The sequence below is a fragment of the Ceratosolen solmsi genome, unplaced genomic scaffold (assembly GCF_000503995.2).
Source record: "Ceratosolen solmsi marchali unplaced genomic scaffold, CerSol_1.0 scaffold17, whole genome shotgun sequence".
NCBI classification, from domain to species: Eukaryota; Metazoa; Arthropoda; class Insecta; order Hymenoptera; family Agaonidae; genus Ceratosolen; species Ceratosolen solmsi.
This window is the reverse complement of record NW_011948445.1, coordinates 270,734-288,065: the sequence shown is the minus strand read 5'-3', so window position 1 is coordinate 288,065 and position 17,332 is coordinate 270,734. Positions and strand designations below refer to the sequence as shown.

General features: G+C 21.7%; 3 protein-coding genes across 3 annotated transcripts in view; 1 reads left to right on the top strand and 2 right to left on the bottom strand.

Annotated features, from left to right (window-relative positions):
- Positions 1-2,289: 2,289 nt before the first annotated feature.
- Positions 2,290-3,459, bottom strand: PIG-F (phosphatidylinositol glycan anchor biosynthesis class F). The gene is made up of 3 exons (XM_011504465.1): positions 3,420-3,459; positions 2,869-3,025; positions 2,290-2,754 (listed from the first exon to the last, which is right to left on the bottom strand). The coding sequence occupies exons 2-3, from the start codon at positions 3,004-3,006 to the stop codon at positions 2,290-2,292; spliced, it is 603 nt and encodes a 200-aa protein (XP_011502767.1). The 5' UTR covers positions 3,007-3,025; positions 3,420-3,459.
- A 1,887-nt stretch (positions 3,460-5,346) lies between these two features.
- On the top strand, positions 5,347-7,449 carry Fdh (alcohol dehydrogenase class-3 Fdh). The gene is made up of 8 exons (XM_011504464.1): positions 5,347-5,688; positions 5,858-6,101; positions 6,255-6,475; positions 6,535-6,751; positions 6,828-6,958; positions 7,015-7,135; positions 7,217-7,355; positions 7,443-7,449. The coding sequence occupies exons 1-8, from the start codon at positions 5,446-5,448 to the stop codon at positions 7,447-7,449; spliced, it is 1,323 nt and encodes a 440-aa protein (XP_011502766.1). The 5' UTR covers positions 5,347-5,445.
- A 6,480-nt stretch (positions 7,450-13,929) lies between these two features.
- Cow (Proteoglycan Cow) overlaps positions 13,930-17,332 on the bottom strand; it is a 31,909-nt gene continuing 28,506 nt past the window's right edge. The window contains exon 10 of the mRNA XM_011504401.1: positions 13,930-14,098. Within this exon, the coding sequence (XP_011502703.1) occupies positions 13,983-14,098 (116 nt within the window). The 3' untranslated portion in view covers positions 13,930-13,982. The remainder of the gene's footprint in view (positions 14,099-17,332) is intronic.

Sequence of the window (17,332 nt, the reverse complement as noted above, 5' to 3'; positions counted from 1 at the left end):
TAAAAATATTTTCCTATCTTATATATCTTTTCACCTAAGTCAGTTAACTGGGCTTATCCATAAGATTTAATTAAATTACTCATAAGTAAAAGATTAGAAAGTAATATTTTTCAGTTCAAGATATAATAGAAGTATGTTGTGGTTGTGCTAAAAAGATAGCTCGATATTGATACTAGCAACACCATGTATATTAGTTTTATAGATTTTGTGGTATAAATTCTTTATTATTAACTTATCTAATATAACATCACATCAACATTAGTTTATTTTATTAATGAATTTTTATATTAATGTTATTTATAATATTCGCTCTTGTATACATATTTAATCATTTTTTGTATATTAATAATATTCTTTCTCTTAATTATATTAAATTAATAGCTTTGTATTTTTTATAAGAATGTTATTATTAAGAAATAAGATAGTTTAAAATGATTGACATATTCTTTAAAAAATCTTACAAGGACAAATTTGTAGTGAAGTTCAATTATTTGAAATTAAAATTCTAGTTATTATGCAAATAAAAATATTAATTATATTTAATAGAAAGAAATAAATTCATATTATTCAAATCAAATAATTCAGAATTGCATTTTCAGATTCTATTAGGTATGCACTCGATTCTATTAGGTATACTCTGCACAAGACCATACAAATTACAGACTTTTTTAGAATTATGAAATTTAAAAGGAAGGTTTCGTATGGAATCGAATTTCATACTATTTTAGATTGGATTTAATTACTAGGTACCGATTACCAGTATTAGTAATTTTAACTATAAAATTACTGAAACTGATGCAATTGAATATATAAGCAAAATAACACTAAGTAAAACGATAATTTTAATTTTCTGAAGTAACTTTTTAATTATGTTAATTCAAATAGAAAACTTAATTAACAAATTATAAATAATGTATTGGATAACATACATTATTTATTTCTTAATTTAGTGAAATAACAGAACATGTCTCTTCCTTAATATTTGTTATCTAAATTTATTAAAGCTTGAACATTGCTATTTAATACTTTACTTTTGAGAATTTTTAACTTAATATCAATTTAATTTAAAATAAAAGTTTAATATCAATTTTAATATAAAAAACAAAAATAAAGCTTCATATGTATTAACAATAATTATACTTTAATCTTCATTGTTTTCCTAAATATTTATGACTAAAAAATTCGAAACATAATGAAGATCATCTCGAAATTTATACCAGACAACAAATCCATTTATTCTGATAGTTTATTAACATTACTTTATACTTCTAAACATATTTTACATAGTGTAGTCGCAAACTAAAAACTTTGTATCATATTAAAAATATTAATTAAAATTTATAAGTATAGGATAAATAATAAATTATATGCACACATACAATTGTTTTTATTCCTACGTTTTATTCTAAACCAAAGCATTAACTTTATAATATTTTGTGTGTTCATATACAATCAAAATTACGTCCTCTAGTTTTTTTTTTAAATTGTATTTATAATTAGAATAATAAAATTTTCAACAATTATTTTAAATTAATTGATTTATCTATAACAACTGTTTTGAAATAAAGTTTATTAATGTTTAACTTTCATAAAGCTTTTAGATTATTATAAAAACAATTGTAGCTGGTAGAAATGCAGCAAAATATACTTTGTGATTTTTAATTTATTCTATAATAGGAAAAAATATAAATAAATAAAATTTTGTTTAAATTTATTCATAATATTATGTTATCATAGGCATTTAGAAAATTTATAAATACAAAATATAAGCATAATGCATCTTCAAATTCTTTTAAATAGTTGAAACTTATTGTAATTGTTAATAGTAGTAAAGAAAATAAATGATATAAATGAATCAAATTTGGTAAAAGAGCTTATTAATATTTATTAAAAAAATATATAATGGTTATTACACATCATATGGTTGAAATACAAACTATTAATATTTAAAATTAATTATTGTAACAAATTTATATTTTAAAAATTATAAATCAATTTAGCAAATTAATTTGATAAGATAATTTTCTAAAATATAATGTCTTTAACGATGTTTTAATTATAAATAACTTATAAAAATAAATATTACTAATTAATAAAAAATTTTGAATGCACGCATAATGTATATAAAAAGATCTTACAAATATATTTAATTTTTAAACCATCCCATTTAATAAAATTTAATTGCTAATTTAAAAATCTTTTTTCATATGAAAGGTATATTAAGTATTAATAAATTCTCTATAAATTAACGATTGCTTTAAAAAGTTTATTGTATTTATTATAACTGATTCAGCAGGTTTTAAACATTTCTTTTTTTTTACATTTTTTTTCTAATTTTATTTTTAGAATTTTTATAAAAGTTAGAAAATGGCTAATAAAATATCCAAGCAAAGCACCAATTATACATGGTGTAGGCCAAATTTGCCATTTTCTATCCCAGTCCAATGCCAAAACAAAAGCACTAAGCCATGTAGTTATTAAAACAATTTTTATATTTAATTTTATAGCTTCTAAAAATTTTTCTTCCGTTAGCTGTTCTGAATTAATAAATAAAGTTAACAGATTGTCCGTTCCCAGATGTAAACAAGCTGGAACCAATGTAAGAGTTGTTAAAGTAAGAGCAAGGATTAATGTCTCATTGCAATGTGTTAATACAGGTGCTCCATATAATACAATAATAACATAATAAATTATTGTTATTACAACAGTTAATACACAAGTTTTTATAATTTCCTTTATAATTTTTGTAAAATTTTGTTTAAGCATTAATAAAATATCTAATTTTGTTTTTCCTACAAATAAATAATCTAATTCCCGAAAAATAAAAACTATTTTTATAAATTCAATAAACGTTAACATTAATAATATATAAATGATATTAAACACTTCAATAAAAACTAATTTAACAATGAACTGTAAATACAGGCAAATTCCTACAAAATAAGTAGAAGTCACTGAACAAAAGAAAAATAATACTTTTTTGTTCTGAAGATTATCCATGCTCATTACTATTGGTTGAAATAACCTATATACAGAAAGAATATATAAATAAATAATATTTAGATAAAAAACAAATTGTCTATTAATAAAAGCATTAAAAAAATTTAGTTCATAAAAAACAATCGTTTCATTAAATTTTTTCTTACTTAATATAATTTACACTATCAATATTAAATTGATTGCACAACCAATGCATAATTCTATCATTATAAAACAAATATTAAAACATTTTAAATTGTTATACATCTGTAATTAGCTATTTTATAAATATTTCAAAATTAAATATATGTTATTTATTCAAATTTGTTTCTAAACGTTTTTATTTTGTTAAAATACAGAAGTATAAAATATACAAAAAAAATTTTATTGGGAAAATTAAATTTATTAAATAAAATACAAAAATGTATTTGCAAACTTACTACATAAACTTTTACTTTTTCTATAATCATAACTAATTACACTAGATAAGAAAGCTCAGAATTAATTAATTTTGAGTGTAAATTTGATCGTCATAATTAATCAATTTTGTGACCGAATATGACCAAAATGATAGCGTCCTGTTTAGGTGTTGACAGGAGGGACTACAACGTTTATTCATAAAATGTTATCCAAAAATTAAAAAATTTTTGTTTAATTCATTTTAGCGTTAAATATAATCTTATTAAAATAACAATATATACTACATGATTTTCTAATTAACATAATAAGAAAAGCAATTTTAACAAGTACATTGAATTTTATTAATTAATATACACTGTGAAGGTCAAGTACATTACATATTCGTTTTGAAAGTATTTTTGGATTACAATATTTACGAACGTTTTTTATGTTTATCTGAAAATGTCAAAACCCTATTATAAATACTACTAAACATTAGTTCAGAAATAATAATTGGATTAAATAATTAAATCACATATAAATATAAGTTCAATTCTTGAAATCTCATTAAGTTTGGATTTGATTTATAAATATACAGTACAGTAAATAATTATATAATTAAAACCTGCACTGCTATTCTAATTTAAATATAGTTTCTGATTTTATATTTACATTTATAACTTTTACAATTTATTTTCCATTAAAAATAAATATACATTTCACAAAACATATTCGAGTATCTTTATTAAATTTTGTCATAAAAAAATGATCATTATATTTGTATAATGTTGAAATTTAGATTATTCTAATTCTATTAATCTAAGCATAAAATGTTTCATATCATTTCTGATGGAAATATTAAAATTCTTATTAATTTAAAGCAATAAAATTTCATTCAATTAATCTTGTTTTATTATTTTTTACTTGTTTATTTAATAAATTTAAAAATTTTCGAAATTAAAAAATATATAAAACTTATTTTCGCCAATGAAATAAAAATGTTACTATTGAATAAGTTACTATAAAATTTTATTTTGCTGCTTTTAACAGTTAAATAAGTGCTTTGTAAAAATATATTTATTTCAATTTTATATATAATATATCTCCTATAATTAAAATTGATACCTAAAATACAAAATTTATATATATAAAAAATTATAAGTCATTAATTTTATTATCTTGTTAACTATTAATAAGAATTAATTAATCATCCTGTTTATGTATTTGATATATATATATATATATATCATTAAGAAATACATAAGTGTGTCCATCAAATAATATGTGCTCATCTGAAAGATGTAATTATTAGAAAATAAATTTTTGATGATTTTACACATACATTTTTGTAATTTTATTATTACATCATATAATAATTATTAGTGTTAATTTTTGTTTTAATTAATTATAGTGAAAGTATAATTTGTTTACAAATTAATTGAGTATAGTTTTTATGGGTAGAAATATATGATTAGATACAGAAATACTAAACATATTTAATTTTATCAAATGAATAAGTTTTTTATCTGTAATCCAAGTTTATTTACAATCAAAGAATAAATAACAACTTTTGATATAATACTTGGGCTTCTCTTTCTATTCAACATTGAAATACATACTATTTTACTTTTATTTTATTATTACTATATTAAATGAGCATCTTATAACTTTATCTATATCACAATACTTAACATTTACACCATCTTAATTAACTACTCCTTAAAGTTTTTTTGTGACCCGCTATTCCTTTTCTTCTTTTAATATAAAACATTTAACTTAAAAGTTCTTTTTTAATGGTTTGGAAAAATCTAAACATTATTACGTTAAAGTTTAACTTTAATTAACAGGAAATTCCTTTAAAACCAAATCAACTTTGAAAGTTTCTTGTTTATAACTTAATAAATACAAGCCATATTATCCTTTTTAGCGTCTTGAACTATGATAATATTATTTTCATGTAAAGAATGCAGGTAGAATATAAGTTTTCAACAATCCAATAAAGATAATAAAAAGCGCTTAACAATTTGAGTCACAAGATTTAAATAGAATATTTTGGATACCCCTATAATGATGGGGATAAATAGTTTGAAACCTTGTATATCTATTGCCGTCAACCTTTTCAAATTTTCGATTAAAATTATTATTGTTTTCTTTGCATCATATTATTTTTCAAGATTATCTTTATCCATATATATACGACTTACCAATAGATTTTACTTCTCCACTCTCACTACTTCATATACAGCACGAAGTTTGCAGTATAAGTACATAGAACAATATTTAACAAAAATGGCAAACACGATCGACAAGGTAAAATATGGTTTATAATTGAGTCAATTATAAATTATTTTTTAATGTACATTAAATAATTTAAATGATTACATTTATTTATTTATTTTACTTAAATAAGAAAGATTACGTATCATATTAATATTATATAACTGAATGCACTCTTGTTTTAATTTAATTGACATTTTAGGTTATTAAATGTCGTGCTGCAGTAGCATGGGAACCAAGTAAACCTTTAACATTAGAAGTTATTGAGGTTGCTCCTCCAAAAACTCATGAAGTACGAATAAAAATTACTGCTTTTGCTTTATGTCATACTGATGCTTACACTCTCAATGGATTAGATCCAGAAGGGATTTTTCCTTGTATTTTAGGACATGAAGGTGCTGGAATCGTTGAAAGTGTAGGAGCTGATGTAACTGAATTTAACTCTGGTATATTTGTTACTTAAAATCATTTTGTATATTTACATTGTAGTTTATTACTATTGAATTATTATATATGTATAATTTTTATTTCACAAATAAGATGTATAATTTACAATTAGTTTTATTTATTTTAAATTTAATAATAATAAAAAAATCTAGGTGATCATGTAATACCCTTGTATATTCCACAATGTCGCGAATGCAAATTTTGTAAATCACCTAAAACCAATGTTTGTAATAAAATAAGAGCTACTCAAGGGAAAGGTGTATTGCCTGATGGTACGTCACGTTTTATGTGTAATGGTAAAACTTTGTATCATTTTATGGGTTGTTCCACATTTTCTGAATATACTGTCGTTGCTGATATATCTCTTGTAAAGGTAATATATTTCAATATAAATTTGATTAATAATGATTTCTAATTTTTTAATTTTATTAGATAGATCCAACTGCTTCTTTAGACAAGGTATGCCTATTAGGTTGTGGTGTATCAACAGGTTATGGAGCTGCTTTAAATACTGCAAAAGTACAACCAAAAAGTACTTGTGCTATTTGGGGATTAGGGACTGTCGGATTAGCAGTAGCATTTGGATGTAAAACTGCAGGTGCTTCACGTATTATTGGTATTGATATTAATCCAATCAAATTTGAAACAGGTTAAAAATTGTTCTTTTCATTTTTATAATGATTACAGTATTGAAATATAAATATTCTAATATACATTATAATTAGCTAAAAGATTTGGTTTCACGGAATTTTTTAATCCAAAACAATATAATAAACCAATTCAAGATATACTTATTGAATTAACAGATGGTGGTTTAGATTATACTTTTGAATGTGTGGGAAATGTAGAGTCAATGGTAAGTATATTTATCGATATAATTAAAGAAATTTTTAAATAATATTTATAATTTAGAGAGCTGCCTTAGAATCATGTCATAAAGGTTGGGGTATATCTGTTATTGTTGGTGTGGCCCCTGCAGGTCATGAAATTAGTACACGTCCATTTCAATTGATAACAGGACGAACATGGAAAGGTACAGCTTTTGGAGGATGGAAGTCAAAAGACAGTATACCTAAACTTATACATGAATATCTTAGTAAAAAAATCATTTTAGATGAATTTATTACCCATACTTTGCCTTTTGATCAAATTAATGATGGATTCAAGTTGATGCATGCAGGAAATTGGTTTGTTTTTATTAGTACATATAATTATTTATTTATGATAAATAATATATTAATTTATTTTTCAGTTTGAGAGTAGTTTTATATTATTAATTAAAATAGTCTCTATACATTTACATAATTCACATATTATACTACAAGTTTTGTAATCACCAGTATCTGATTTTGTAATCATATTATTAAAAAACAATAAACGTTAATTTTTGAAAATCTACACATTTAATGATTTAATTTTTTTATCAATAATTTATTTTTGCGGGTCAAACTAGTCAATGTACTGAAATACAGATTATTTTTAATTATAGTAAAAAAAATTTTATTTATTGATTTTTATAAAACAATATAAGAGTAAGGTAATAAAACAGATTTATCTTTAAAGCCTCGACTGAAACTATTTTATACAAAGTAATTATGAAAACTAAGATGATGAATTATAATTAAAACATAACATATTAAAAATTGATATACTTTAATCAATAAAAAGGATGATATAGTTAATTGAAAATAATTTTATTATGAGATTCATAAACAACAGTTGTATTGATTAAAACATACTAGAAATCTTGATAAGCCTACTTAAAAATATATCTTTTTGTAATAATTCAGTTCATTAATTCAATTTATTAATTTCTTATTCAATCTGAGATACATCATGCATATTTAAATATGTTGAATTATTGTACTAATATTATATATTTCACTCTTACATAAATTATTTATAATATAATCATAATTTTCTTTTTGTACTGTAGCGAATGAATTCGATCCGTGTGTATAGTCATGTCTTATCTATCTCTCTCTCATATCATATTTTATTACAGTTTTTTCATTATCTGTAATAGCATTTTTATATACTTTCTATTTCATTTCAAATTAACATTGATTTTGAGGTGATTTTAAATTGTTAATCATGTAGATATATTATAACTGATTTTGGGCATTAATATTTTTCAATTTTGTCTAGTCGATTTTCATCCTGTGATTATTTTAAATTTCTTTTCGTAAATGATATATAAATTCGATTTTTTTTAAATAAGCAAACACTGGGAATCATTATTTATTATTCAATGTAATTATGTAACATACTTTGTTGAAATTCCAATATTAGTTATTAATTCCATCAATAATAATTACGTTTGTTGAGCAATAATATTTGTATTCATATAAAATAATGATATAATAATAAACGTTCTAATAAAAATTCAGCAAATATAATTTCAGGTTTTTATTCACAATTTTTAAGATCTTTCAGCAAATATATATACTTTTCCTTAAATATCTAAAATATTTTTATAAATATGAATTCATTAGCTTTATCATTTTTATCCAATATTTGAATGAAAGAATCACTTAAATTTCTTCACAAATTATTTGAACGTGATAAATTTTTTACAGCCACACAGAATAATTTCTTAATAAATTCTTATAAAATAATAAGACTGTTCAAATTTGTAGCCACTCAAGTTATGAAAAATTGAAAAATATACAAACCTTTTTTTAATATCCCCATATTTTAATTATTAATCAATCGATTATAACGAAATATACTTTTCAAATAAGAGATAATACTGAAAATACTAAAAACACGAATAATAACGATCTATTAAAAAAATTGATTTTATAATTTATGAAATTTCAGAAAAAAGTAATATGTATATATATATATATATATATATATATATATTTAGAATGTAAAATCTAGAACATTTTGTGCACTTTTTTAAGTTATATAAAATATAAAAATATATTGCTATAGCTTAAACAGATTAAATTATGCATTTTTATTTTTATAAATTATATAAAATAATTTTTTTTATAATTTTTATTTATTGATTTACTGAAAATTATTGTCACATACATATATTATTTTATTTAAATTTCATAATGCAGTTCTTTTTTTAATTTTATTTTTTATAATTTAAAAGATAAGATTTAAATAATTTCATACAGTCTTGAGATGCAACTATTAATATTATTATATGCTATTTTACATATGATTATATTATAGAATAAACAATATAATTAATACTTTATTATATTAAACATGATTCAGTATTTAAAAATTTATTTAAATTACGGTAACTAATTATACTTTTTCTACAGTATGAAAAAACTTTATATTTCATTTTAAAGCTTTTTATTTAAAATATATTTATTATTTTGATTTGTTTATTAACTTTTATTTATAATTAAGTAGATAGATTGATTATATCCTTTCATTAATTGCTAAAAATATCAATTGTATTAAAAATTTATAAATTATAAAATATTTACATAATTTATGTTTATACATTTTTCTTCACAATGAATTACATTGAAATTAAACAATTAAAAAAAATCTGTAATACATTTGGTAAACTACTTATTGTACAAAATCAAAAAATAATTGTTAACTTCCTATACTATTATAGTATAAGAACTTTTTGCTTTCTATTTCAAATTAAATCTTTTAAAATTCCTTCTTATTAATTGAGATAAATAACTATAAATACATTATTGTTTGTATTTTTAGTATGGTTACAATTTACAAAATTATACTGAACAATTTTAGTTCTAAAAATTTTATATATTTATATACTTTATATACTTTACATAATTACTGTTTTTTTATTTTCTTATGGTAATTTTACGTAAAAGTTAAATAATATATTGTAAGCAAGTATAGATATTGTATAAAAATTATACAATATATATTTACCAATAATACGTTTTATTATGATTCTTTTTGGAACATGTATTATTGATAAATTTTAGGATATTTATGTTTTATTCATATTATTTAAACAAATGAACAAATATGTTAAAATAATTTTTACTTTTATAAGTTTTTATTTGTTATTCTGGTTTTCCTCAATAAATGCATTTAAAATAATTTCGATTGATAAATTCTTAAAATCAAGACAACAAAATAGAAAAATAGTAAAAGAATAGAAAAGTGAAGAATAATAAAATCGTTGATTTGTGCATGTTGTAATAATAAAATAATACATCCAAAAAATGTATATATATATAATATATATGATTCAAACGTATTAATTAAAACAATATAATATATAATAGAAAAATTAATGCTTTTTTCATTTACTTTAACTTAGTTTTAGTTTTAGTTTTTAACAATTCATAAAATGGGTAAAAATTGCAGTATAATATCAGTATATTTCTTTAAATTCGGATAGTACGTAAACTTATGTTACTTTATTTATTGATTTTTAACCATATCATAACTAATTGACAAGACAATAATATTATGAACAATACATAAAGCAAATACTTATATTTAACTATTATTATTATATATACTTTCTGTATTATTGAATTATTGGAAGTATTTGATGATGACTGTTTTTTTTTTCACTTTGGTTTTCAATTATTCTTTACTACATTTTCCAACCATTTCTCATTTTTCTTTTTATGTGGAGAAATACATTGTATCTATTTTTATAAGAATTGTGCATGGAGATAATAACGTTAATTTTAGTTATTATTTCATAGTTTAGAAAAATGAAGTATCAATGTGAATATACAAGTACATTCACTATTTATATAAATATACAAATAATTCTTTTTTCATTTTTGTCAACTTTCGCTAATTATTATTACTTTCTTTAAGCAATTTTAGTAATAGCATATATATTTAAATATCTATTAAAATTATTATTAAAAACATAAAGTTTTGGTATAATATTATCATAATTAATATTTTTAAAGTTTTCATATATTATATCATTTAACTGAAAAACTTAAAATTAATAATAATTTACAAATCAATTGCATTTATTCATTTTTTTAGGAATTGTATGGAGAAATAGAAATATTTTTTATTTTGAAATATAATGTTATTAGTTTAAATAAATTCTCACACAAGACATCGTAAATTTAGACAAAAATTATGTAGTTAACAATATACTGATATTTATTATATCAATATTTAATCATTGCTTTAAAGTTTAAAAATTTTAAACCATTGGCATGTAACATTATACATAAATAATTCTATTATTAAAAAGAAAATTAACATTATCTTATTTATATATTTTTATTTTATTTATATAAAAAAAATTAAAATGTTTTGCTTTCATTTAATATTTTTTGTAATATATTTTCAATAATTTAAATGATTTTTATTATGATTGAAAAAAATTAATACGTGGACTAATAAAAAATTAAAAAATTCACTTTTATTATAATTGTAATGCTATCTATTGACCAAAATATATAACGTTTTACGAAACCAAAAAGAAAAGTTTATTTTCTTTTAGAAATATGAAACATATTTCAGAAATTATATTATAACGTTTTTGTTTGCAACGTAATATTCGATGCATTTATTTTTGTTTGAACATCAATCGATAAAATATATGAATACTATGTTTAAATTAAATCATGAATGACGGTTGTATTTAGATTTTTTACACATAAAACGATCATGAATTTCTAAATATTTGTATTATAACCATAATGAAATTTATAAAAATAATATATTGAGTTGCAAAAATAAAACGTTCTGCATTGAATTATTAAATTGTCTTATCTGTATATGAATTCTGAGAAAATGATACAAATACAACATTATTAATGAATATGTTGAAATACAAAAGAGAAAAACCAAAAATAAATGAACTGTCTATAAATTTAATTAATTTTTTAAGCAAAGTGTGAGAATTTTAGAATTATTCTATAGATTGTTTATAAAATTATATTTTTACAAGTTAAGTGAATACATACAAAATAATAGTATAAGTATAAAAAATACTATCTAAACAATAGTAAATAACAATGATTATGATTACATAAATACTACTGTACTACTGTTCAAATAAAAGTTGAAATAATAAAAAATTACTATATTTAATACTTATAATATATTACTATTTACCCTAGAATAAGAATCGTACTGTAGATAGTATGCATACTGATGGATGAAAAACATGGATTCAACATGAACCTATGTTTAATAATATCACTAAATTAATTTAAACAAATAACATAACTTAATGCTTTTGTTATTTTTAGAAAAAGTACTATACTAGATTTTAATTAAAAATGAATTTTTAATTACATTTTTTTTTTAATATTAAATCTAGTTTGTCAACCACTACTGAATTTATATTTTATTTATAGGAAATATTATATTAAATTAATTATAGGAAATATTAGAAAACAAGAATTTAAAACTTATTTAATTTATTATAAAATTTTTATCTACATTATGTAATTGTAAAACATCTTGTAACTGACATTTATATAAAAATTCTCCTTTCTCAATCAATATTTTGCATAAATTTGATTGACATAATGAAATAGAGAACATTTGCTAAAATTTAATAAGTTATTGTTTTATATTAATAAAATAATTAAAAACTTTATTATTTGATAACTTTCTACTCTCTATATATAATTTTTAAATTGCTTTAATATATGAACACATAGATGCATTTTATCTAAAAAATATCAGATTGTAATTAAATATACAATAAGAAAAACCAACAATAGATTATAATATAATCGTAACTTAATTATAATGTATAACAATTCCTTACTAAAGCTACATAATTAATTTAAAATACATTTTTATATAAAAATAATTATTTTCAACATTGTGTTATAAATAACGCATTATAACTTTTTAATCTTTAAATTTATTTATAAATATATGAATGACGATTAGTTTAACTTTGACATCTGTCACTAAGTATTTAAAAAAACTATCCATAAATTTAAAGTCTTTTATCAAGGAAATTATGAGAATTAAACAATCTATCCTACTGTATATAAGATATATTTTTTACAAGTTAAGTGGATGCTTGCTTTTTTAAGTTTAATTTTTAAAAATCTGCTTTATTTTGAAAGAGGTAATTGTAATTTAATGATTGTATATAATATTTTTGTATAATTCACTATGGCAATTTGGCAATTTCACTATGGCAAAATATATATATAATAATTATTAAGTATACGTCTTTATTATGATATAGCATTAATAAAAAAGTAATGTTTGTTATACTCTTAAATATTAAAATTATAAATATCTAAGATGTTTAAATTTATTAAGATAAATGAAAATTTTATAATTAATCCATGTTAAAATAATTATGAATTATGTAATTTCATGGTATTTAAACTATATATGAAATAAATATTCTAGAAGAAATTCAACATAAATAACATAATATATAAAAAACATTTTTAAATTTGCAATTTAATTAATATCTTTCAATTTTGAAAAATCGGTGTGTAAACAATATTTAATTTTGAAAAATCAGTGTGTAAACAATATTTAGAATATCAACAAACTTAATACAAAGAAAAATATAAGACTATGCATTTGAATAAGTATTATTATATATTTTTCATGTATCTGCAATCAATTTGTAAATTACATGCGGATGTATATATCTATCGAAAAGTAATTTGTTTCTTCTATAGAACTCATCAATATAACATTTTAGGGTATTTATATAAAAAAAATTTATTATTTTATTAGTTATTGTACGATTCAAAATACCTTTAAATAAAAATGCTGACTTATTTTGTTATGTACGTTTTAATACATGTATGAATATGTAAAATGATGGATTAAAAATTTTACCATCATGCACTGTTTTGTTAATTGAATAATATGAATAACATATGTAGTACCGTGTTCTTCATGTATTACAACATTATTATAATATTATTGCTGTTATAAATATTTTTTTAAAAATCCAAAGGAATATCTGCAGAGCCTTCTAAGTCCTGTACTGGATCTTCATCATCTACGAAATTAACACTATTGGTTTTCAAATTGCTGCTTATTTTATTCACAATGGAATCTGTAAGACAAAATATTTTTAAAAGGTTATATATTGTAATTTCATAATATTTTTCAATAACGGCAGATAAAAAATTCATCTAGTAAATCTATTTATAAATTCAAAACTAATAAGGATCAATCTATAAAGTATAAATATATAAATATATAAATATATAAACTATAAACATTTATAAAAATCGTTAAATTATTGACAATTTTTTCCTATATTTTTTTCTGGACATGCCTATATTTTTTTAGTTCTTAAAACAAAATAATTACAAATTCTGCTAAATAATTTTGAACAGTAAATAAAAAAAGTGTTAGTAACTTCAATGTTCTTATTGCAATGCATTAACTGTTATTATATTTGTGCAATGCATTTACTATTAAAATAAATTATAAGTTTATATTAGAGAATTAAAATGTATAATGGAAATGAATTTTTCTGAAGATGATTTCTTAAGACTTGTACATTCGTTATTACATTATTAGTTAGTACATTATTTGTATTATAGATAAATTTACTTGTAATAATTATTATGTACAATTTCTGTGTACTAACGACATATTCTATCTTCTGCATTTTACAAACTATTGTATTTATGAACACAATAGAAATGTATGACTTTCGGTTAAAATGTTCATTATTATGAAATTAATACAAAACCAATATACAATTCGCTTAAAGTAGTATTACTAAATAATTTGACCAATATATGTAGTTTAATATAATAATATTAGCACCTATTTCCATTATTATAAAATAGCTTCAAATATTTCGATCAACTTAATTAATATATATTTCTTTAAATCTTCTAATAGTCATATTTTCTTGGTAATCCAATACTTTTTTACAATTGGTTATCAAAGTATGTTATTTTTATGTGTGTTTTCTTTTATTTAGATATAATTTCTAGGAAATCAAGATAATGTTCATCAATCTCTAAAATGCTCATAATTGTAAAGGGTTTCTGACATTCATTTTCAACTATAAAAATATCGAACTTTCAAATTTCATTCAAATAAATCTATTACCATACTCTGTTACCATCTTCTATAGTGTGACAATATTGAATTCTCATAATGTTGAACAATTTTTTCAATTTTATAATATCTATAAACTATGTAAGTAATACTGGTCAACATTTCTTGCATTGTTGACAAAATATTTTGTTCAAATATTTTTACAAGCATCCGTAAACTATATTGGTAATTTATTATTTATCGAATAAATAATTTAGAAACTCCGAAAAGGTTAATCCAGTACAATTTTTTTTAGAAACAACAGTTTAGTTATCATGTTGAAATAAATAAGTCTGGATAAAAATAAACTAGATAAGCTCTAATTTAGTCACAAATAAACAAGTATATGTGTATATATCTTAAAATGTGACGTCAATACTGTTCACGCAGTCTCTACTTCGATTCCGTTAAACATATACTTTTATTGTGTTTGATAAATGTAAGTTAGATATTATAGTATAAGTCAACTTTGTATTATCGAATCCAATACTTAATATTCATAGGGTTAGAAAGCTTAAACTAAGCACCTCTGAACTAAGTAATTACCAAAAGAATTTTTAAGTTGTAAAATTCAAATTTTTAATAGTAGTTTAATTTAGTGTTTTTACATTTATACATAAATTTAATTTTAAAAAGGGTAATTTAATAGTAAGATAGCAATAGTAATTGCTTTACTAGGTTGCACTAAATTCAAAATTATTTTATTGAATTAATCTAAATATTGATAAAATCTACTCATATAATAGGCCTATTATTTATGATATATTTATTCTTATTAAAATTGTCTATTTCAGTTTTTTAAAAATAACCAATATCTTATTCAAATGAACTTGATCATATCATTATTTTCATTAATTTTGAATTCTAATATATATAATATTATATATAATAAAATTATTCGCTAATTTTAATTGTTACTGATTACAGCAATTTGCACGGTAAACAAAGTGGGAGAGGTAGTGATTTCCAACAAAATGAAGAGGTAGTAATGTATACAAAGACACCTGTGATTAGGTCGAAACATTGCGCGCCGAGTCATAAACACGATTCTACGAAATCGGGAAACTTCACTACTCAAATAGTCGAAATTACATTACAATTCCGACTAACAAGGGCCGACGAACTCTCTAAGGCTAGATTATAGTGACGTCACTCTAACAATCAGCATGACGAGAGTGATCCAGAATTCACCGGAATCGCAAGCCTGTGCTAGGATATTTAAGGAGACGCGCTTGACGCTCTCGCTCTCTTACTAGTTCAATCAAGCATTCATCAAGATCGGATCGCCGTCCTACAGATCGAACTCAGCTCAACGAAAGCCAAGCTAGTTTCGGACACCCAACACTGCACAGATCGACTCCAGCCTAACGGAAGCCAAGCTCACTCGGCCCACCAACGCTGCAGAGATCGACTACAGTTCAACGGAAGCCAAGCTCACTCGGCCTACCAACGCTACTACACGGATCGACCTCAACACACGTAAGCCAGGCTATTACACACGTTCTTACGTACCATCAATGCAACTGAGATCGACTCCACTCACGTAAGCTACGATATTACACACGTTCTTACTGATCACTAATACACGGTTCCCACCAACTAAGTAACCAGTTATACTAATAGCTGGTATTCGGTACGAGGAATCCTCCCACCCGTCAAGCAGTGACGTGACACGGATATCCTCCCTCCATCAGACCGCTACATCATACATTTAATTCTACATTAATAGACCACTGACTATTTATTATATTATTATATTCAATAAATGGAAAGACACTACATTCAAAGGCAGTGTTGAATTATTGCATTGTCCCTTCCACTTGCCAGCAATACCTCCACCCACCATCACAGGGAGGCTTTTAGTCTGATCCCAGACAGTAATTATACTTCGTATTTAGTATATTATTTTACGATTAGTAATGTTCAGATTTAAAGGGTTAGCTTATGGCTCGAACTGCCAATTCAATAGTTCAGTGGATTAGTCTCTCGGCAGGATAATTTTAAAGGAAATCAATAACGGACAAGGCTGAAAAATATTATATATTTATTTTAAAACAAGGTTTAATGAGTGTAAACAATTATAATAATATTGCACTGTTGTGTAGAAATAAATAATTCTGTTGGATTATTCAAAAGATGTGTTCTTGTGATTTTTCTGCCATAAAGGCTTCTTTGGATATTGCTGTGTTGCTTTGAGGTTATGCTGATGTTGTCAATGTCAGCTGATGTC

Excerpts from the sequence above, each read along its gene's own strand:
- PIG-F (XM_011504465.1), bottom strand. The coding sequence starts at position 3,006 with ATGAGCATGGATAATCTTCAGAACAAAAAAGTATTATTTTTCTTTTGT. Across the intron at positions 2,755-2,868 it reads AAGTGTTTAATATCATTTAT|AATTTTACAAAAATTATAAA; the intron begins ATATTATTAATG and ends ATGCTTAAACAA.
- Fdh (XM_011504464.1), top strand. The coding sequence starts at position 5,446 with ATGATGGGGATAAATAGTTTGAAACCTTGTATATCTATTGCCGTCAAC. Across the intron at positions 5,689-5,857 it reads TGGCAAACACGATCGACAAG|GTTATTAAATGTCGTGCTGC; the intron begins GTAAAATATGGT and ends TTGACATTTTAG. Across the intron at positions 6,102-6,254 it reads TGTAACTGAATTTAACTCTG|GTGATCATGTAATACCCTTG; the intron begins GTATATTTGTTA and ends AAAAAAATCTAG.